Here is a 22,128-nt window from a genome sequence, read left to right on the forward strand (position 1 = left end):
CGTCATCGCTGGAAGAGATCTCAATGACGGTCACAGCTGAAGATCCGGCATCTGGTTTTCCGTTCTTGCGTGCCTTGCGAGACGGCTTCGTAGCACGTTTGGGATGGGAGCTCCGCCGCGATCGTCGTCAGAGGAGATCACCAGTATGTCCTTTAGATGGTCATCAATAGGGAGGTCAGGCTTCCGAGCATCAGGCTTCCGAGCTACCAAGACATCTCCTGAGGTACTCATTGTAGTAGAAGGCCAGACGACGACGACAGCTGTGTGTGCACCAGTTAAGCTTGTGATGCTCTGCACGATGTCCACTAGCCTTCTTTTAAGTCCTACAGCGGCGGCGATGCACAAAGCAGTACCTACTGAGCGAGTAATAGTGCTTCGCCGGCGTTTTCGTGCAGAACGTACAATGCAATGTCTCGCCCAGCGCTCCGGTGGTACGATGGTGCGGTGGCCGCCCGCTGCATGCGCACGGTCGTCCAAAGACTTACGGGACCGACGCCATCTCGTAAGGCGAGCATATACGTCTGCGACAACCTTCGTCCACCTATGCGACGACATGATCACAGTAGTCTCACAAATGACATCAACTGCCATGGATAACGGTGACCGGGAAGCCCTCAGCTACTACCGTAACCGATAGCATTCGCTCATGATACTCCTGCTCTTCATATGCATGATGTCGAGTGTATATTGACTACAGTATAGCGAAGCTTACCCTCTATGGCCCATATGGCCGTCAACATCGCGAAGACTGGCAGTAGCCTCGAGAGCCCGGCTGGCAGCGTGCATGACCCGCAGCACTTGCGCACGGAGCTCGGGTGGGACTCGGGGCGGCACGCCACCGTTCGAGCGCCGTAGTGTAATGCAGACGCGAGGATTAATCAATAGGGTGGTGCATGGCCAGGATGGCAAAGCAGACGACGGATCGTGACGGCGCTGGCATAGATCGAGTAATTGAACATCCCTGGAAGATGGCGCGCGGTCCCCGGATGGCGCCCACCAGAGTAGAAAAACTAGGCTCCGTCAAGACGATGTCGGCAGCGAACAGGCAGCGTCGTCGCTAGCACCCTCGACGGTGATACCGACGTCTGCGGGGCAGGGACGTCGTTAGCACCATCGCCAGTTATAGCGACGAAGTGGGCGAGACCCTAAAGACGCTTGGCGATCTCGTACTTGTGCTCGGGAAAGAGATGACAAAGCCGTCGGTGTCGAAAGCTATCTCGTCGAGTGATGCACGGTTGTACCAGCCTCGAGACCGTTCTTGAGTACCTTATCTGGCCATATGTGGTCGCCGGAACGACGGCCAGTGTCCTTCGCGATGGCGAGCTGGTCACTAGTAACCATCTTGACCTTGACGTTGTCGATCGCTTGAAACCGTTACTCACTATCGAAATCATCGCCCTCAACCTCTTCGTAAGTGACCGCGAGCGCTCGCAGATCGCGCGCGGCCAACTTAAAACATCGGCCTCGAGCTTGGTCTCTTGCTCCCCGGTCCTACGGCTCGTGCAGAGCTCGATCATGATACTGGTCATACATACCCTTGATAACACGTTTGAGGCGGCCGGTCGACTCCTCACGGTAGGTATGACCGTGCGATGAAGGGCTTGAAGTCGAGCAGCTTGACACCAAGGCGCGCGCGAGTGATGTCGGCGAGAGCGGCGAAGACGCAAGAGTTGATAGCGCCCTAGTTCGTGAAGCGCACGCGGCGCAGAGAATGACATCCTCAACAGAGAAAGGGTGAATGGTCTCGCGGCCGATGTTGAGTGTGTTGATCTTCAGAGTGCCAGTCTGTCGGAACACAGAATGCAGCGGCGAGCTCCTCAATGACATTGATACGAGTGCCGATGGCCTTGTACTTCGCAAGCTGCTGAGCGCCAGGGTAACGGACAAGACGGCAATGGGGATGCCACCGTTCAAATGCACTAGGATACCATAGAGGCCATGGCAGTAGTTGTAGTGGAAACCAGCGTACACGCAGAAAATCCCGGCAATGACGAAGATACCGCTGGAGATCAGGCAGAAAGAGCCGATCTGTGCGAATCTTCGGGAAGTGACCGGTGATGTCGCCGTCCTGACCAACGAGCGACGCAGGGCGACCGATGAACGTATGGAGACCGGTGGAGATGACGACGCCCTTAATCCCTCCCAGCTTGCAGGTTGAGCCATTACGCGCATACAGTCAGTGTCCAATCAAAGCCAGTATAAGACTCAACGTACGAGAAGCATTGATCGTCAGCCTTCTGAGGCAACGACTCGCCAGTGAGGGCAGCCAGGTCGAGCGACACGTTGATGGACTCTGTCAGACTGCAGTCGGCGGGAATAATGTCACCGCTCTTGAACGAGACCATGTCATCAGGGACGAGATCCGCAGACTCAATCTCCTTCCATTGGCCAGCGCGTTCGGCCTTGGTCTTCGGAGCGAGGGAGTCTATGCGTGCCTTCACAGTAAGTTATTATCGGCATTGCGCTCTCCGAGTAATCGAGACCGGGTTTCAGGAGCAGAAGGATGATGATACCGACGAAGTTTTGTAATTCCTCAATAGGGCGATAGCGGCAAGCGAGGCACCCTCCATGACCCACGATAGTGGGTCCCACATGAATACCATGAACTGTATGAGCATTCCAAACGAGAGGATAAATGAGAACGATGAACCTGGAGAAATGTGTTCTGCTCCTCCTCCTCCTCCGACTCGAGCCTTAGTCAGGCAGAGAGGAAGACAGCGCTAGCGGTAGCAGTACCTTGTGTATTCTGTGTGCGACACGGCCCTGCTATCATAGGCCAATGTGTACCCGCTCGACCTAGCACCCATTTCGGGCTTACCTTAGAGCTTGTCACGCGATGAACAGCGCGGTCAGGGTTTGGGACGATGTGGAGGGAGGAGGGTACGACGACTCGTCACCGCGCGCGCGAGCTGATCATGAAGCGCTGAAGTTCCAAGCACCGGTTCCGGAGTTTCCCCTAGCCACTGTGCCTGCCTGACCGCACATCAATACGCTCGCAGTGTTCGCACTTCGATGGGATAGGGAAAGCTCAGCTACCGCCTCTTCTTGACCCCTGGTGACGTGTGAGTCGGTCATGCATATTCGGGCTAACACCCCAGTAGTTACAGGATGAAAGAGCCTCCATGATCGCAGCGAGCATGGGACGGGGAGGAGAGGGCGAGGCGAAGGACAAGAAGAGGATAGCAAAGCGCAGGACCAGGTCCAGGACTAGGAGGGGGAAGGCCATAGCAAGGGCAAGCCAAGCGGGCACAACGATTCGCAAGCGAAAGGTACGACCTACGTACTAAAGGCGCCCACTCTACTTGACGAACCAACAGATTATCGTTCGCGGTCGACCGTTCATTGGTGCGCCATCCGCAGTCCATTGACTGTCAGCTCACTCATCCAGTCGCCCGTCTGCCTGCCTCTTCGTTCGCCCACCCGACACTGATCTGTCTTCCGGTCGCTTGCTTGCTCAAGTACTGGTCCTCTCGTGCGCCCACTTGCTTCTCGCTCACTTGTTCGTCCGCTCTCTCTCCCGCTCCCTCGCACGCCCGCTCCTTCACGCCTCCGTTCCCTCGCACGTCCGTTTGCTCGGCCATCCACCCACTCGCCCACTCTCAACTCGGCTGTCACTCACTCGCCCGCCAACTTGACTATCCGCCCGCCAACTCCTTCGCAGATGCGCCAGCAACCATACAATGCGCGTGGCCAGTGTGGTAATGAGGATGTCTCGCATCAGAGTGCGGATGCGGATGGCTCGCTAGACGCCGCCCCGCACACTTCCCTTGATTCCCAACTGAATGGTGAGGCACGACGAGTGCAAGAGCAGGGTGATCGTCTGTATGAATTAATGCGCTGTAGTCTAGTTTGTGTTATCAGGGCGGTACAGTTGCAGTTCGTATAGTATGCATCAATGGAATGAAGCGTTACGCGATCTCACTGTGATCCGTAGCAAGTGGTGTCGCGATACAGGACGCGATTGTACTGTTCGATGCGGGCTTCAATCTCTTCAAAACGCTTCTGATCAACTCCGGCGAACCGGAGGTTGGTACCGGTTAGTAGTCAGATGGCTGGCGGGGAATGGGCGGACGGACCGGGTGATGATCGATGATCGCTGGTCCTGTCTGAACTCTCCTCAGTAGCGATCGAGGCGGGAGCATGCGCAGTAGCGACAGACGCAGCCGACACCAAGGGAGCTGCCTGAGTGGTGGTGGACGCTGGCGTCGGGGCGGTCCCGGGGCAGAGTGCATGAGGGTGCCAGGAAGAACGGTTCCGGGATGTTCGTTCGCCCATGAACCCGAACTTGCGAGCAGCGATTTGGCCGCTAGACGTGAGATAATGGTCGGCAGCTAATGCGGTGGCCCGTAGCTCGCGCAGCACACGCGCCACCATCGGGTCCGGACCACCAAGCGCGGCCTCGAGCGCCAGGGCACGCGTGCGCGCAGCGGGAGAGTTGAATGCGCTCAGAGTGTGCGTGCCGGGAGGCGGGCGCGGGGGTGCGTGATTCCCAAGAGGTCATTGGGAGTCTTTGTGAATAAGTACTCTTGGCGCGAGATGCGTGTGCATGCCGGCTGCGGAATGACAGGGCGGCGATTCCTACACGACTGGAGGCGCGCGATGTGCCGTAGCAGCAGTATAATCGGATAACGGGTCGGGATTGTGGCGGGAGCGGCACGGAGTGACGTGGATGATAGGATAGGGCGTAGACGTGGACGACGCGCAGGGGAGGGAGGAGGAGGAGGGTGGGTCCATTTAGTCGTCGGCCGGGGACGCTGTAGCGCCCAGCGGCTTCTTGACGACGACGGGGCGCCGAAGGGTGGCGGCGGGTGACGGAGGGAGACGCGAGAGTGGTGGCGACGATGTGATGCGGCGGCGAGAATGCTTGGAAAGGCATGTAGTGGGCGGGACAGCAAGGTGCACGGAAGGAAGGACGCGGCGGGTGCGCGACGGGGAACATAACGTACAGGGAAACAAACAGTTTGACAAATTGCGGATGCGATCACCCGACCCTTTCGCCAACGCGAACATCATTGCAACGCATCGGGTCTGCCGCCAGAAGTGTGTCTGTGCACGTCATGTCCTAGCCTGGCCACTACGATCCAGAAGGGGGCGGGACGGGGACAGTACTGGGACGTGCGATGACAAAGGCAACGACGAGGACGGAACCATGTCAATCGCGGCCCGAGACGCGTTGGGTCGTCGGCGGTTCGCGGTCGCGCTTGTCGACGCTGACTCGGAGACGGCGTTGGTGAAGGACGCGTCAGCGCGCGAGGGGCTGGATGACTCGGCGAGTCGCGACGGTGCGCGGTGGCGCAGCGGGTCAGGGGACGCTAGAACGTCCATCAGCCGATTAAAAAAAGGCTCACGGAATATTTGCCGTTACCAGCGATGTGATATGGCTGAGGGGCCAACATTTTCGGAAGAGAGCCTTGGTCTGGCGAACAAGGGATGGAGGTTTTCCAGATTGGCACTCAAGAACTGGACAGTATCCAATTTCCCCGTGCCGAGACTCCATGCGCGGAACTTGAAGCATCAGTAAGTCCAGTGGTCGTTAGGCGCATGCGACGGAATGCAGCCTACCGACCGGAGTCGAGGACGTGCCATCCGACAGGTGTCCATGGCAACTCAAAACCAAGGCGTCACCATGGGAAAGGTAAGTATGCAATTGACAAAAGTATGCGTACTGTTGCACTGCTGCAGAGGATGCAAAGGAAGCACGGATGGAGGGCTGCTGTCGGGAAGGCACAAACAAGTGGTGTGGTGGGGAGAGGAAAGGAACAATCATACAGTACACGATGCACTCGTAGGTCCGCAACGCAAGCAGGATCGGACTCGATGTGACCGCATGTTGGGAAACAGTGTAGAAACAGTGTAGACGCAGATTTAACCAGATCAATCATATTTCTGCAGCCGCAATTCGGACAGCGACGACTCACGAGTATTATGCGCTCTGAATCGGATTTGAGACCAACTTGCGCGCGAGCTGCTTAGTTGATGCAGCGAGCTCCCTGGAATCGGCTGGCAGACGTTGCGATAACTTGAGTCGAATACGCTTCAAGCAATCTGGAAGATGCACGCACGAGGACTGCATCGACAGGTACTCAGATTGCTGCGGCTCCTGGGGTCCACGCACAATGGACAAGAGCATCTGATTGAAAGCCTATCTCAGCAACACACGGCGTAGCAGTAGTTTGACACTCACTATATGCTCCGACTGAGCAGAGACGCTGACCAAGTCAGGAACCGCATCGCTGTGTACCTGAATGATCCAGGTTTTTGAGACCATCACATATGTACTAGTTGCAACTTTTGACAGACGCACCAGTGGGTCTCTAGCGATGTTGTCAATGATCGCGATGTCTTCGCCCACCGAAGGACACAACCGTTCTCCTCCACCATTCACGCTTTCTAGAGAGATTCTCAACCTCACCACGGATCCATCGTGACGACCCGTACACCGAGTCATTCGTGACGGACCTGTAGAAACACATCCAGTAGAAGGGCATCCCGTGTGTGCACAACGCTTGATCATATGATCTTGCGATACAGTTGCCCCAGGCTATGGGTACCCGTTCTTCAGCATGGTAACAGCTAAGGTAGACCGGAGCGTAGACTCGCCTGTTCGACGGGGGAGACTTCAGTGGCACTAAGTGATGTATCCGCGGTCGTAGTGACACTGGTGAGACATGGAGCTGGCTCGGGTACACTCGTATGCAGGTCCACTTTGACGAAGTACACAGCTGACGATTCAAACGACATGGTCGGGCGGGAGTAGAATTTCGAACGTTGAGGCCTGAGAGCGAAGTCGGACAATTGCCAGTGACGGTATGAGCGAAACGGTAGCCAGCGAGCTCAGTGCTCAGTGTCTTAGCGCTTATACCTACATATAAGTACTGATTCAAGCAGCGATCACAAGAGTTGTAGCATTCGTAGTCTGACGAGCGCATATGGAGCACAAACGTTAAGGGACTCCTCTCTCTAGTCGTCTTGATGATGAATCGATGACGCGTGAATTCGGAGGGCGAGATGGACGCGTATACGCCTGGCGCAATAAGACGAGTCTGCAAAAGCCCAGCGAGATGCGATGGCTGCCTTTTCCGTGGTTTGCAGTGCCGACGCTGGTCCTTAGAATCCTCTTCAATCATGGACTCTGAGTCAATTTCCTCTATATATGAGGTCGACGTCGCTCTCGACGAGCGACTATACACGCCCATTTGGCATAACGTGAGAAAACTCTGAGCGGCTCGGGTGATACTGATCTGGATCACCGGGGGCTGTTCAGCTCGACAGCACCGTGACCTGGTACTTAAGTACTTTACCGTTACTACCGTTTGACTACCGTAGTCAGTCTAATTGGCGCCTTGCCTGGTCACATGCACATCTGAGCTGCAAGACCTGTCGATGCATCGAGGGAGCTAACCTCCGTCTCTCCTTTGACCCTACGACGACACCCTTCGGCGACCTATGTAAGCTCTCGTGTGCCTGCGTGTCGTCGGCGTAGAGAATCCCAACACTCGTCTCCGTCTCATACTTTATTTACCGCCACCCCCACTCAACGTTCAACGTTCAACGTTCAACCAACCCCCACTTAGTCACTTATGCGGTCTCGACGTCAACTTGCCCTCGCCCGCCGCCCAATGATGGATACGTGCAGGTGAGTTGCCATTCTTCCATCTCGCAGGCTCAACATTGTGATTCGCGAGCTATGCGCACTGGCAAGGAGCTGCGTTCATGCATCATCCATGACAGCCTCGTCATCGGCCAAGGTCGACGACGCGGGCACTTCCTGCCCCATTTTTGTCGGGGGTGCCTCGTGTACTATGCTCACAGGCCAATGACGGTGAGTACATCATGCATCTATTTCAGCATCGTAGCTCCACAGAGTTCCGGCGCCGGTGAGCAATGCTCGTCTTGTCTTCGCCCTCATGTGCGTGAGCATTGATCCGGGGAATGGACACAGGGTCGAGATCGTTCGACTCGGCGCCGGCATCATCGCGCGCGGGATGTCCACGGTCTCGCTCGTCGGACACACCTGACGGAGAGGGGTGGCGGGCGGATCTCGAAGCCGAAGGGGTCTTCCCGGTCGACGCCATCAAACGACGGGTTAGTGATGGACGTGGGCGACGTGATGAGTGTAGATAGGTGCTCGACAGGCGGCTTCCGGGAGCAATGCGCACGCCAGTCAGGGCCCATCATGTCTTCCGCGAGTCTGACCGGAAGGACCACGACATATCCTCTATGCTTAGAATGCTCTACAGTGAGCTGATCGAGTCCGACAGAATGAGTGAGGTGCTCCGTGGAGAGGCGGCATCGACACCCTGCACAGTGGCGGCGGGCGAAAAAGTGAGAAACATGTTGATATGCTCGAGAGTGGTGTAGACGAGTTCTCGGAGAGGAAGGGGGTTGAGGCCGAACGAACGCATCGTTGCTCATACCCTCTGGGCAGAGATGGTCGCGGAAGTTCGAGATATCGTACGTGCTGTGTCCGGCAATGATACGCAGGATGTGCTTGTTTCGTGCACACGTCCGCGTTCCTTGCGTCATGCATCTCGCCACTGAGACTCGGTTCAATCATGGTGATAGGTATGTTTTAACCAACTTGGTTACTATGTACGAATTTTACTGATAATGTCAAGCTTCGTTCAGATGTCATGAAAAAGCCCCAGCTGAAGTCGGGTGCCCCGGGCCTGTTACAGTTCCGAGTATACCCCAGGTACCTGGTTGCGGGTCGCAAGCAGCACCGCGCGAAAGTCATGGTGACCGAGACAGTCAAAAAGACCGTATATCCAACGACACCGTACACCCATACATCCGCATACATCAAGGCGCAATAGATAGGCATACACAGCTCCCAGTCCACCGCACCTAATGAGAACAAGTTTGTCTGAGCCGGGTTGAAGTCAACTTGAAGTCCCCGTACGGGGCCCGTGTGTCGAGTTGCCTGCAATTAGGGACTCTATCGGACTGTTGGACGTATCAAAATTGAACGAACGACGCGCAGTGGTCGATGATGCTAACCTAGCATTTGCGACGACCTTCGTAAGGTCCCATATGTCTGGTTATCCGTTCTCCATGCCCGCGACGAGCACGCTCCGCGGTCGACTTGCGCCCGTGTAGCCGCGTGCTGGGCGGTTGAATCTACACACCGTCAACGCGTCGATAGCAGGTCATAGCAAACATTCCGATAAACATACCGTGATGTGGTCGTGACCGCCTGGCCCTCCTGATCAAGGTTATACTGGAGCCCATAATTTGAGTTGGCCATTAATGCTGAAGGACTCAGCGAGTGCGCCTGCCACCGTTCCCGTCTCCAGCAACGGTAACGACGGCGATGGCGACCACGCAAAGGTGCTAGCAGATGGAGACGCTCAACGGTCTTGTAAGTACGTACTCGGGATAGACTGATTAACGGGATTGGCGGTCACGGCACGGTCCGTCCATTTTCGGACATTCCGATCGCTCCAAGTGGCCCAGGTGCCAGTGAGCGTTTAAAGCTTGACGATGAAGTTTAACGGTCCCGACGCTGAGCGCTGAGCAGTGAACATCAACCATCGCTGAGGACTAGTAGTCTCCTTGAACTTGAGGTTGGACCTGGGTCCTTCAGAACGGTGGTCGGGCCTCTGGACAATCCTGCGCGGTATCTGCAATCGTGTACCAACATCAGTATCCTTAGACGAGAGACATTACCGCCGTGCGTTAGCTCGCAGTAATTCAAGCGAGTCGCATGACATCCCAGGCTGTGCAGCCTGGTGTGTCTGCTGCTCAGATCGAATTGTTGCTGGATGAGGGTCGCGATACCACACAGGGTGCCACGCCTGGTAGGGAGCTGTGCCTCGTCTACGTAGCTCTGTCCTCGCTAAATCGCGCTTGCGAGGAACAGCAATGTGGCGGTGTCGATGACAGAACTATGACGGTCGTTATCACGGAAAAATACTTACATTCAGGACTTAGTTATCGTGTAAGACTTACTACTTAGTTGACACGTGATCCGCACACCTTAGACATAGTTTCGCTCCGTTTCGTACACTTGGTCTCTACGATCTCCGATAATTCTGGCCATGTCAGCACTGTATATTGATTGCGGCGAGGCAAAGATCGGTGGCACTGGTATGCACCATCCTAGAACACCTGATTTCGCTTCGGTGGCTGGTCAATTGCCCAATGCGGAATCATTAGTCATTTATGGCAACTCTGTCTTCGCGCGGTGCTGTTCATTGCACGGCATGGATAGCACGAATGCGGAAGCCTGCTTATGATTCTACAGAAGCGGATCGTGAAACTCCTCTCAAAAATCATTATCAACGAGATGTATGGCCTGAGATGCTTCAGTAGAAAATTCAGACTCCGGGGAGAGCCAATACTACTAGTCCCCGTGGTTCTCATGAACTCGAAAGACAAAGATATTGTAACTCATATGACAGAAGTGAATGAAGGAACACTGTGCGTCACAGAGAATAACGGGGAAACCGTCTGGAGCATGCAGTGCCCTCGGCAAGTGCGAAGTTCATCCCGATTTGGCAAGGCCGCCTCGGTCTCGCCTCGGGCACGTCGACTGGGCGCCAATTCCACTAAGTCTAAGTCACGCGAAAGTAAGACTTGCCCGTAAGTATTTTTCCACGAAACCGTCACTCATACAGAACACAGGATGTTGCGTGGTCGTTGATTCGATGAGCGCGGCCTCCATCGTATCATCTTCGAATCCCCTACTAGTACTATCGCTTCCCCTAGCTTGTCCGGTTCGGAATCCCGTATCAGAACAGCATCATCCCCTTTGCCTTAGACTTCTCCCAATCGCAGCCTACAAACTCGCCCTTGCATCTTAGTACCGCGTACCTCGTCTGTGTAGTACTGCAGCGCCCTAGACACTTCTCCGCCTCCGTCAGAGCTGCCGCGCACCTAGGAAGTCGCCCAAGTGCCTGCCTGACAAACGCGGCGCCATCTCCATTGTTGGTAGCGGCGTGTTAGATCGTCTTCATGGTTGCGTGCTCTTGCGATATCTCGTGGGGGCTGTATGAAACCTGCGTGCGACAACCTTCTCTAAGTACTTGCTGCGTTTTGCACACATGAACCATCTCGTCGCGTGTAACGCGCCGGTCGAAGAAGAGAGTTGGGGAGAGGCATCGATACATAGACGGCGATACAGCCCAGTAGAAGTATACGCAGAGCAGTGGAGATGTTCTGGAAAGCGGGAGCGCAAAGAAGGGTGGTAAAAGACGGCGAGAGGAGTACGACAGCTCGGGAAGGTATGACACCGAAAGGGAAACTGTCCTCGCGAACCCTTGTCCAAGAATTGGGGCAATGAGACTATACACATAGCTCGGATGTGTGGAGGAAAGGATTCGCGTGCTACATCGCTACGAGAATCTTAAGGACCGCGATCATATAGTGTGCGGCTACGGAGAAAGCGAAGATCCTCCAGTAGGCTTCGCGAACGTGGGCCCATGTCGTGTCGTCCTCGAAAGAACCCCACAAAATACAATCTTCGAATCGGTTGTAGATGTGCGCGATCTCATACGTGTCGATTGCATCATCGGCGCCAGTGTCGCGCGGGGCAAATCCGTAGTTCATGAGGAAGCAGGTGGCGAACTCCTCGAACGGTTCAATATCGGGGCCCGGGATCCTTGCTTCATACCACATTAAGGTATCGCCAGTGAAATGGGCCCAGCGGATCGCGAACGCAGGCTATACGATCAATGTGTACATCAATGCCCAGTTGCGAGATGTCCTCGAGAAACAAATCATACCTCTGAAACAATGTACACTGTACTGCCTGACAGCACCATGATGCGCGGAACGGGAAGTATCGCATCCGGCGAGACGAGAACAACATCTAGGTGGTGAGAGGCATGACTTCTCTAGCAATTCCGCAGCAAGTGAAAGCTTACATCTCCCACTTGTGAGCCGGACAATGAGCACGTAGGGGAGTTCACTGTCACGGAGCGCGCGTAAGCCGCCTGATGTCCGCTGTTCCGGCATAGCGGATCTTCACGCCGCTGTCACAAAGGAAAGTAATCCTGACTTTCCGTTTTATAAACCCATGTTTGAGACTTACGCTGGCACAGGAGGAGGAGGAGGAGGAGGAGGGGCTTCCATTTAGTCCTCACAGGGGGGCCTTCAGGAAGAGCGTCTACAGCGGCTTTGACCAGCATATAGACGCAGAGGAGGAACAGCATTCTGAATGCTAGCCAGTGCGGGTGGAGTGGCATCGTTAGAGATGCGACGCAGTCCTCTTAAATATATTCCTTGGGCGCTTCAACGTGCTTACATTGTGCGTCTCCCCGCCCTCCTCTTCATCCTCCTCCTGCGTGCCTCCATCCTTCGGAGTATCGTCCACGCTCGCATCCTCCCAGCTAGCAGATAAGCTCGCTGCTGCCTGCCGTTGCTCCGGCTTCTGCGTGCCCACTGAGCGGTAGTGCGCCCTGCGTTCTACCTAGTCATCTCGACAACCTCGCTACCCTTCCCGCCCTCCACGATCGTCTGTGCACCACCGCTCGTCGTACAGCGATGCCCTTCTTCACCTTCCCGCTCACATGCAAGCCCCCTCCACCGCAGCGCCCTTCCCTGCCCGACGCTCGCCGAGCCCGAGGCTCTCACGGCTCGCCTCGTCACCGGTGCGAGCAAGCGTGGCGTTAGCACTCCAACCAAGGAGCTGCACATCTGTCGTCGACGACGTTGCTCGCCAGGGAGGTCGGCGACGCCCTGCTCGCCTTGCAGGACTTGGGAGCGCGCGCCTACACCAACCCAATGCGTGTACGGCACCTGCCCGATGGTCTCCTGGAGGGCGCAAACACGGTGAAGGCGATTGTGGCGGGGATGATGGTGTCTGCAATGGGGGAGATTATGGAACTCTTGTAGGAGGCCGAGAAGAGGACGTCGGTGGGCGCGATGGATGCGTTAATGCTGGGCAGATCATTCAGGTGGTACTTACAACCCTTCATGATCTCGCTGGGCGAGGGAGCCTGACGTGCCCACCGTCTTCTGCTTTCCAGGTGGGATACTGCGAGAAGCGGAGGTCGGTGATCATTTCAGTCGCGGGGAACTGTGGGGGACTGTCCGTGTGCGACTATTGCTCGCCGTTTGACTGCCGTGTGATCAGAGCCGCTAGACTACATTGACGGCGTTCGAAGACCACGATTGAGGTGACCGTCCTGGCCGAGGATTATCGTCCGAACCTTAAGTACGTAGGCCGGGCGTAAACTCCAGTGAACCCGATGCATGCAGAGTCGTTTGAGGGCGCGCGTGTTCCAGGGTTATGTCTTCGCCACGCGCGCAGCCCGAAGAGAAGCTGAGTATCCCCGAGGTCAGTGAGCTTAAGGTGACCGCACTCGTCGATGGACCAATATAAACAGATTTGACGTCACTGTGGCAGCAAGAAGAGTTAGTCAATTGAACAATGGCAGACACAGACGCTACGTACCGATGTACAGTACCAAGCCGGTATAAACGTTCCACGTCAAGAACTGCCTCGGCGACGTAGTTGCATGCCCGTTCTTTGAGTAGAAATCCGAGCGACCGGGTAGCGCGGCGCCGTTGCCGCTGTTGACTGCACCATAACGAGACAGAGGTTCTCCTTGCCCTGAAAGGCCAAGCAGCGCTTGACGACAAACGACGACTGGTCCTGCTCCATGAGGTCATACGCCCCGCCTTGACGTTCACGACCTGGTCCTTCACAATCGTCCGTCTTGGTCGCGAAGTAGCCGCTAGCAGGGTTATGTGCCACGAGGAAGACAAAAGTCGAAAGCGCCTTCGCTGATGGGCTTCATGATCTCGAAGTCCATGACTGACGCGGGCGTCACCCTGGAATATGACGCGGCGGAAGGAAAGCCGGGCGATCATGTATCACGGGGTGTCTGACACCGAATTTGTCGGGGTGAGACTGGGTCGCGCTGCAGCTGAAATGTCGGCGTTCGTCGCGTCCGCAACCGCCAGAGGTGATGAACAAGCGGGACTCACGATCGCTAGAGAGGACCGTAGCCAAACCACGCTTTGATGGACGTCGCTGAGATCCATGTGGGCGGCGTCAACTAGTGAGCAGCACTTCGTTGCAGATAGCGCTATACGGGTTGCTAATGCTGGAGGAGATCAAGCACAACACATTGCTTGGAGGTCACGCAGGAATAGGCGCGACAGGAGAGCAGAGACGAGTAGAAGCCTGAGTAGGATTGACACCTCGACCCGCATGATCGCCAGCGAACGGGGTCCGCGATATAGGCGTGATACGAGTGGGCTCCGTCCGAAGGCGTACCCGGAAGTATTGCCAATGTGGTTCGCGCGTGTCCGCCCTGCTGCTCGTACACGCTATCCCTCGCGGGTTGCGCGCCGTCCTCGTTCACGTCCTCCTCCGCAGCGTCCTCCATCTGCAGCTCGCGAAAGGATCCGGGCGAGGTTCTCCTCCCACTCGTGGCGGATATTCACCGAGTACTTCACCGTGTTCTGCGTACGCCCCACGATGTCAGCCCCCTGTCCTCGATCAGCCGCATGACTGCTGCCGGTAGAGGGCGAGGACAGCAGGCGGCAGACGTGGTGCCTTCCGCCGGGCTCTGCCGATTCCCCGTCTTTCAATGCGGGGATAAGAGCCGGACTTGCCTGGGTACACGGCACTGTGGTTTCTTCATCTTCACCGGTGCGCGGAGGAACTGCAGGGAGCGAAGACAATCCTGGTGAGGTAGCCGGAGGGAAGCACTTCGCATTGAACAGCCTGCCGAAGCCGCTAGACGGACGCGGGGTCACGTTGAAGGCGCCCGAGTCGGCGCAACAGATGATGGGGAGAGTGATGAGAACGGGGTAGAGGTATAGAGGTTGAGGTATGCTCTTGCAAGTTGACGGGTAAGTTGCAGGTGACTGCCATACGCCGAGAATGATACGCAGACTCAAACGTACAGCCTACGTGCAGCGTTTCCGATGAGGATGAGGATCGCGATAGCTTCTTGCCGGGTGGTCATGGACGGAAACGCTGCGGGTCGAGCTCACGCAGCGCGAGAGTCTGTTCTGCGTGTTCATCGGCGACCCGAGGAGCGTATCCGACGACTCAGTAGCTGCGCGGGCGTGAGTCTAGACAAGGATCACTGCTACTGGCCGCGCTCTGCTGACGCCGGCGGATCCGTAAGGAGCTCGGGTGCGAGAGTGGGTGCGGGGATTACAGTCGCAAGTGCGAGAGACGTATGCGGCCATTTCCGTCGTTGATCAGGGATGGCCGTACAGAGGCAACTTTGTCCTCGTTGGTATCAGCATCTACATCGCCCCCCCCGACACTTCGTGGGTGATCCGGGGCTTTGTCCACGACCGATAGATCCGGGGCTGGCTGCCGACGTCGCCCACCGGCACATGCACGAGCGACAGCTGCCTCCGCACGATGCTCCCCTGTGTACACGGAGGAAGAACAGACGCGCGCTCAGACACGTCGCAACGCGCTCACTAGTGGGTATAACTCACCTGAAATCCTGCACTCCAACGTTTTCGAGATTCTCCGGCTGTTGGATGCAGCGGAGCCCTTCTGAATAGCATGTCAGGATCCAAGGATCGTAGCCAATGAAGGAGTGCGTACGGGTCGATGCAGAGTCAACGTCGCTGGTTGAGCGTTGGAACGTTGAACGCACAAACGGTCCGGCCAACCGTCGCCTTCCGTCCGCTAGCGCCCATCTATACACCGCCAAACAGCACGTTCATCGTGAGCACAGATGAACATCCGTCTGGGCGACTCGGACGGTACCGGTCGTCCGTTGGATCTCCCTCCCGCTTTGTGAAACGGCCAACCAAATGTGGGCGCGAGAGAGAGGAGGAAGAGGACGGTAAGCATCGACGCACGTGTAACGTGTCTCTGCTCTTCTCTGGCTCTTACCATGCCGGCGCCCCCAAGGAGCTCTCGCTGGCAGATCTCAGATCTCAACTCCTCGACAGGGTAACAGCCTTCGAATCTTGACACACAGCGCGCTAACCCCTTCACGCCGGAACAAAGAACTTCGGCCGGATGTCCTCACCCATGCACCTTTGTTTGCCACGTTACGCGAGTCTCTGTTCTTGCCTGTTGCGCCTAGCTCGCACTATGGTGTCTTGCATTGTCTGCCCAGCCCCATAAGAGAGCATGTCCAGGTCGTCGCGAAGCCTTCGGTATCGCCGTCCTCTGCTGATTTGACTTTGACCTCGCTCATCGGAATGACAACCGTACAGTCTTTCTGGTACGTCGTGACGCTCTGTGCCTTGGAGGAAGCAGCTGATGAGACCAGGGCGTTGACGCTGAAACCTGGGGAGCGCGTAAGGTTCTCTCCGGCAGGCCACACACTGCACATCACACAGGCTGCTCTGGATAAGGACCAAGTTAACCGTGACGTTACGTACGTGGAGCTGACATACCCCACTGGGTCTTATTCCCATGGCGCTAAGGTCCGCGCTGCTGCCATCATTTGCTCGTTGACACCTGGCACGGTAAGCGAGATCTTCACACTTCAAGACCATGTACGGGGCTGACGCATGCGCTTGTAGGTGAATCAATCTGTCCTTGATGTATGGCTGGCCGCGAACGAGGAATACGAGTTTGAGGCCACGGGAGCGACGTGAGTGGCGTCTTGCCACTTGTGAAAGCCGCACTAATGCTTCAACATCTAGAGCGATCCACCTGTTGGGTTATTACTCTGGTACGTTGCGTGTCTTCTGCGTACACGGTCGTAACTCAAATTAAGTGCATAACTCATGGCCATATCGTGCGCAGGTTCTTTGACTCCGACAGCAGGGCAAGGACTTACAGGAGCGTCCGAGTGAGTGTCCACTGTCGTCTTCGAGCCCCGTTGCTGAGTTATGACCACGCAGAGCTGGCTCCGCTCAGCAGCGGAAACGCGCTCGTACAGAGCGAGACAGTGGCGAGCAAGCACGCGCATCGCACGAAGCGGTCGGCCAGGCGACAGGATCAACTAGGCCCTCTGCTGCGCTCCCCAACCGGGCTATGATGTTCCCTGCGATGCCGAGGCAGATAACCGCGGAAAGGCCGGCCAGCAGTGTTACTCGCCCTTCGAGCGGCCCGACGCTGGTTGAGCCGAAGGAAAATGCTCCTCCCAATATGGCAGGCGTACACGTACACAACATCGATGAGGGCCAGGGGCGTGAGGTCAAAGCAGGTGACTACGTAAACATCCACTTCACTGGCAAGGTCAAGGGGACGAACGCCTACTTCGTGGACACCATATCTGAACAGCAAACGGTACGATACCATTGACAACGGTGATCATCGCTGTCACTCACTGCTGCTACAGCTCCGGCTTCATGTTAGTGTCGACAAAACTCTTCCGGGGCTCGCAAATGGCATCACTGGCATGAAGGCTGGAGGCAGGCGCATTCTTGAGTTGGAATCTCACGCCGCATATGGCGATACGCCCGTGTTAATTAATCACACGCCCGTCCCGCCGAAGTCGGTCCTCATCTTCGGTGAGTGCGCTTTGCGTGTCCGCAATGCGTCGTCGCTCACTCATCCCGGGAATTCACAGATGTCAGAGTGGTCTCGATTCTACCGTCCCAGGCCCTGTCGCAGTGATTCCTCGTGTCGTAATGGTGTTCGCTGCCTCTTATGCTCGCTTATCGACTATGTATCATATCTGTATACCTCACGCGGAATTTGTATATGTGCCTGCGATCGTCCTCAGTGATTGGCAAACGAAATAAGATGGATTTTATGCCGCTGTCACTCGCTACACAATACAGACTATAAACTGACCTGACAACCAGACCGAGTTCAAGCCAGCGGGGAGTGGATTCCCGCAGCGGAACAATACGTGACGAAAAATAAACGACGGGACGTGGATGGGAGGGAGAGAAGAGTTGAAGTCGGGCGACTGTTCAGTACATGGTGTGAGAATCGGACGTCGGGGAAGTGGAGAAGCAGCCGGCAAGCTTTCCTGTCGATGGGCTTTGACAAAGAGTCAAAGCTCGTCGGTCAATCTGCGCTCCACTGCAATGCAAGAAATAGTCAGAATTCACATAGAGTGGCTGAGCGAGTCACGTATACCAACTGGAGAAGGAGTGGACGCGGCAGACGAGTTATCTGTTTCGACCTCTGCTGCCCCCCAAATGCGTATGTTGTTTGGTCGTCCAGTGTGGCTCCCGCCGCAGGCGATTAGGAAAGTATCGGTGGCCTTGCTGTAAAAATGCTGAAGGCGATTTTCCATGAGTCATAACACTTCCATGGACGTCTGCTCACGTCGATTGCTTGAATGGTGACCCAGTCTGCAGTATGGTACGATAAGTACTTGAGGAATCTCTTTGTAAAAGGGCGGTCACCTTTGTGGTGCAGCGTCTGGAAGTGCTCACCATTTTCAGGCTCGACTAACCTCACTTTGCCGTCGTAGTCGCCACAAGCCAACATTGTACCATCGTGGATGTACATCACGGGCAGAGGCACTGCCACAGCAGGGGGTCTTCTGAAAGTGATGTGAGTACCACTGGGGGTTCCCGCTGGAAGGTCGTAAATTTCAAAGCCCTTGAGTATGTTGGAATAGGCCAAGTGGTCACCCTTTGGTGTGACAGTACATGATCCGCTGAGAATGTGCTATTTCAGTGGGTGAGGAGAGCACCGAACAGTCTTGTCCTACCACAACGGAACATGGATGGCCCATATCGCTTCCAAGGATCCACCTTCCAAAGCATGACAACTAGAGGGAATCAGCCCGAAAGCTCGCGCTAATGCACTCGCAGTCGCGTACGTACTATATACTGTGATGCAGATAAGAAACTAACAGATAGTCTCGCGTGGATTTCTTATTGCATAACCAATGTACCGAGGTGACGATGGGGGGCTCGCCTCGATTGTATGAGTTCGAGGGCGGCGGTGGAATAGTGTCCCTGTGTTCCCATCCTGCGAAGATCACGGTTGAACAACCTGTCCCATATGGATACACCCTGCATACCTTTCGCCTCCCATGTCCAAGTTTTTACTATATCTTGAGCCGCGGACGCGAGCCGGCTAGGTGGCGGGGTGTCTTGGTCTCCGGTCACTGCACGGTCGACAGTGGTGGCTAAGAACTCGATAGGTCTTGAGTGTGCATTGAATCCCGAAACAGTGATGCAGGACTTCATAGTCGTCATAGCCGTATGAGCTTGATTTATTGCCATCGTGCGTACGAGAGAATTTGATCAAGGGACTCACCGAATCAACGGAGATCGTAAGCAATGAGCCGTTGGCTGTGCCGACAGTAAGAATGCGTGGATCTTCCAGCCAAGTTAAAGAAAGTACAGCGGCATCAGCAACAAGGCGATGCAGAGGTAATCCCGTGTCGAGCGACCAGACGACGACGAGACAATCGGAGCTACCGCTGGCGATGAGTTCTCCGTCGGGGCTGATCGCAACAGAATTGACAGCGTCATTATGCACCCCTGTCAAGTCCCGTATCGAAACGTATTCTAGAGCCATGTTTCGTGATCGACGACCGAGCAAGACACCGGATGAAGGTACGAGGATCGGACGGAGACTACTTACGCGGCAGCTACGCAAGCGGACCAGTCGGAGCCATATGTCTGACGTCTATATTAACCTAGCCCTACTGGCATAATGATGCCGGCCTTATCCATCATTGGTCAGGTGGCGGTCGCGGCGCGGTTGTGGCTCAATGAGCTCTCTTCGCCCGAAAGCGACTCTGAGCTCGAGTCTCCGAGTCCATGCGCAATGCCTAACATGTTTTTACGTATGTAGCGTGCGTCAGCGTCGCTCTCATCGAACTCATCGCTATCCTTGATCAATCTGCCAGTGTGAACGAATCCGCAGTGCCGCTGCAGGAATGCGACGTAGGATTCGCACAGAGCACTAGTACTGGGATGACGTGCAGTATACATGGCAACGGAATTATGGTATGCACACAAGGTTACAGCTGTAACCGTAGCACAACGCCGATACCCGCAATCCCCGTCAACAGGATTACCGCATAGCACATAGGTATCGGCATTGGCTGCGAGCTAGCTTTCTCGGCGGTATCCCTCTCAAACTGCTCAGCCAGTGCGCGATTGATCAGCCAGATTGCAGAGGTATACCTCTAAGGTGAAACTTAGCTTGAGAATTTGGGTCACGTTGAAGCTTTTCCCTAATCGCCTTTCAGAGACGCCTTACGAAGCTTGCCACCCGGCTGGTATTGGGTGAAGCTACGCAACCGATCGCAATTCTGGGACATTATCATGCGTTTCGCCCACTGCGCAAAGACGGAAGCCACTATTCGTCGTGTATCAAGGTCACGCGATATCTCTCCCCCGTGCAGGCGAAGAAACAGACGGCGACTGCAACTGGCACAATGAACATCAAAATATCGCTCCCGCACGGATGCTCACAATGGCCCCAGGGCAGACAACCGAGAAGGGAAGTAGCTGTTTGATCTACGCTGTCCCATTGCTCGTCAAGGTAGGTCGACGGTCGGCCGCCTACACAGGCTGGTTGATTGAAGGGGACGGCGGACCCTCTGAAGTCCGGCACCCTGGCGTAGAATACGACGCAATTGGCCTACAGGTCATGTGGTAAGCAGAAGGCCTGTGAGTGGAGAAATGCACTTGCTATCCGTGCCCTAGGCAAACCGTCTCGGAGGGCAAAGCGGCCCGTGGCGTGGTCGGCGCTGTACTTACAGGCCGAGCGGCAGGACTCACCGCGCGACAGAGACGCTGCGAAGTGGATGGGGGATGACTGCACATCTCGCAGGGTTGGCGGAGAGATTAATGAGTGATCAGCGCGTGTTGTTCATTCTGGTCGTGACGCCCACCATCGAGTGAAGTCCGGGTCAGCCGCTCCCTCGCGTCCTCACGCAGCGTAGTCACAACGGAGCCTCCTCCTCCTCCTCAATAAGGCCGGACAGCGTGTGTCCGAGTCGGGCGTGATCGGGCCCCAAATTGATGGTCCGCCGCCTGCGACGGTGCAAGTGTCTGTTCGTCAAGCAAAGGCTGTGAGGCACGAACCGTGTAACTCCATGGACCTGTGAGACCCCGATGGCTCACGGGGAGTCCGCCGAAGTAGCCGTCGAGCAGCGCGAACCTCGCGCGCATGCAGAAGGGCACGGTGCCCGTCTCCAACCGGACGGAGCGAAGACAGATACGGTCAGCGGGCAAGCTCCCGGTGACCGCGATGAGAGGTCGACGACGCATCCCTAGAGGGGGACGGCAACTGAAGACGTCAGCAAGTGACACAGAAGGGAAAGACATACCTCAATATGCAATCAATGCCCTGGGGTGGCCAAGCCAGCCGTGGGCGGAGGACGCGCGCGAGAAGAGCTGAGATGTCGATGTGCAGGTGAAAGACAGTGGACTCGCAGATTGCTTCAGACGATCTCACGCTGGCGCTTCAGGGGGACAACGTCGTCGTTGAACGCAGCGGTCATGCAGCCCCCTGTGAGCGGATGCCGCATGTTCCACGAGTCGCCGAACAGGACGTACGCTGGCCTTGCTCGGGCCGGCGCGACGAATGTATTGAGCAGGCGCCGGATTCAGGCTTTCGAGAGCGCAGTGGGGGATCGGAGTTGTGGTACAATCTCGTCTAGAATGACTTGTTGGGGGAAGAGAGGTCTTGAGGTCGACGAGCATCCGCGCGACGGGACATGCACCGTTAGTCGAGACCGTTCGTGTGGAGTGCATGGGAGATGGCAATTCGTTTGGCAGACATTCGTTTAGCAGACGACATCGCTAAACGAACGACGACTTCGAGCCGAGGACGAGGGCGGGATCGCGGAGGTCGACTGTGTATACCATCCAGTATCATTGCCGGGACGCATGTGAAACCGCGCTGCAGAGTGACGCGTAGGGCAACCGCGGGTCGAGACGGGAGCGATGTTGCCGGGCGGGCAGGGAAGAGACCTGAGGGCAAGATAAAACAGGGCGGCAGACGAATGGGCGGGAGCGGGCTCTTGAGCGCGATGCGGCCGGCTGACACGCACGATCCTAGCAACGAGCGTTGAGGATAAATGAGATGCTGCTAGGACGATCAGCAAACCGGGAACGGCTCGGCGGACATGCTACCGACGCACCTTCAATTCCGTTCGACATACCCATCTCCATCCCATCCCTTTCCATCGTTGAGATCCACGCGCGCCGTGTCGTCATGCCGTCAGAAATGGGTGAGGGAGCGTGTGGGGTGGGGGTCGGGCGCTTGCGTGCTCGGCGGCGGGGTACTTACTCGCACGCTAAGTACGATGCGCG

At 56.1% G+C, this 22,128-nt stretch overlaps 3 protein-coding genes across 3 annotated transcripts; 1 reads left to right on the forward strand and 2 right to left on the reverse strand.

Annotated features, from left to right (window-relative positions):
- Positions 1 to 1,491: 1,491 nt before the first annotated feature.
- B0H18DRAFT_1120599 (E1-E2 ATPase-domain-containing protein) lies at positions 1,492 to 2,603 on the reverse strand (the record flags this gene model as incomplete). The annotated part of the gene is made up of 3 exons (XM_048034162.1): positions 1,492 to 2,146; positions 2,215 to 2,435; positions 2,514 to 2,603. The coding sequence occupies 3 exons, from the start codon at positions 2,601 to 2,603 to the stop codon at positions 1,492 to 1,494; spliced, it is 966 nt and encodes a 321-aa protein (XP_047891763.1).
- An 8,725-nt stretch (positions 2,604 to 11,328) lies between these two features.
- On the reverse strand, positions 11,329 to 14,924 carry B0H18DRAFT_1120601 (uncharacterized protein; the record flags this gene model as incomplete). Its single annotated transcript, XM_048034163.1, has 7 exons — positions 11,329 to 11,664; positions 12,248 to 12,384; positions 12,438 to 12,756; positions 13,532 to 13,731; positions 14,228 to 14,339; positions 14,398 to 14,791; positions 14,863 to 14,924. 7 exons carry the CDS (start codon positions 14,922 to 14,924, stop codon positions 11,329 to 11,331), a joined length of 1,560 nt encoding a protein of 519 aa, XP_047891764.1.
- Positions 14,925 to 16,134: 1,210 nt separating this feature from the next.
- On the forward strand, positions 16,135 to 17,503 carry B0H18DRAFT_1120602 (uncharacterized protein; the record flags this gene model as incomplete). Its single annotated transcript, XM_048034164.1, has 8 exons — positions 16,135 to 16,157; positions 16,206 to 16,404; positions 16,462 to 16,532; positions 16,585 to 16,613; positions 16,688 to 16,733; positions 16,786 to 17,173; positions 17,226 to 17,397; positions 17,457 to 17,503. The coding sequence occupies 8 exons, from the start codon at positions 16,135 to 16,137 to the stop codon at positions 17,501 to 17,503; spliced, it is 975 nt and encodes a 324-aa protein (XP_047891765.1).
- Between the last annotated feature and the right edge of the window lie 4,625 nt (positions 17,504 to 22,128).

This window comes from Fomitopsis serialis (assembly GCF_022376445.1).
Source record: "Fomitopsis serialis strain Sig1Antser10 chromosome Unknown B0H18scaffold_49, whole genome shotgun sequence".
Lineage (NCBI taxonomy): Eukaryota > Fungi > Basidiomycota > Agaricomycetes > Polyporales > Fomitopsidaceae > Fomitopsis > Fomitopsis serialis.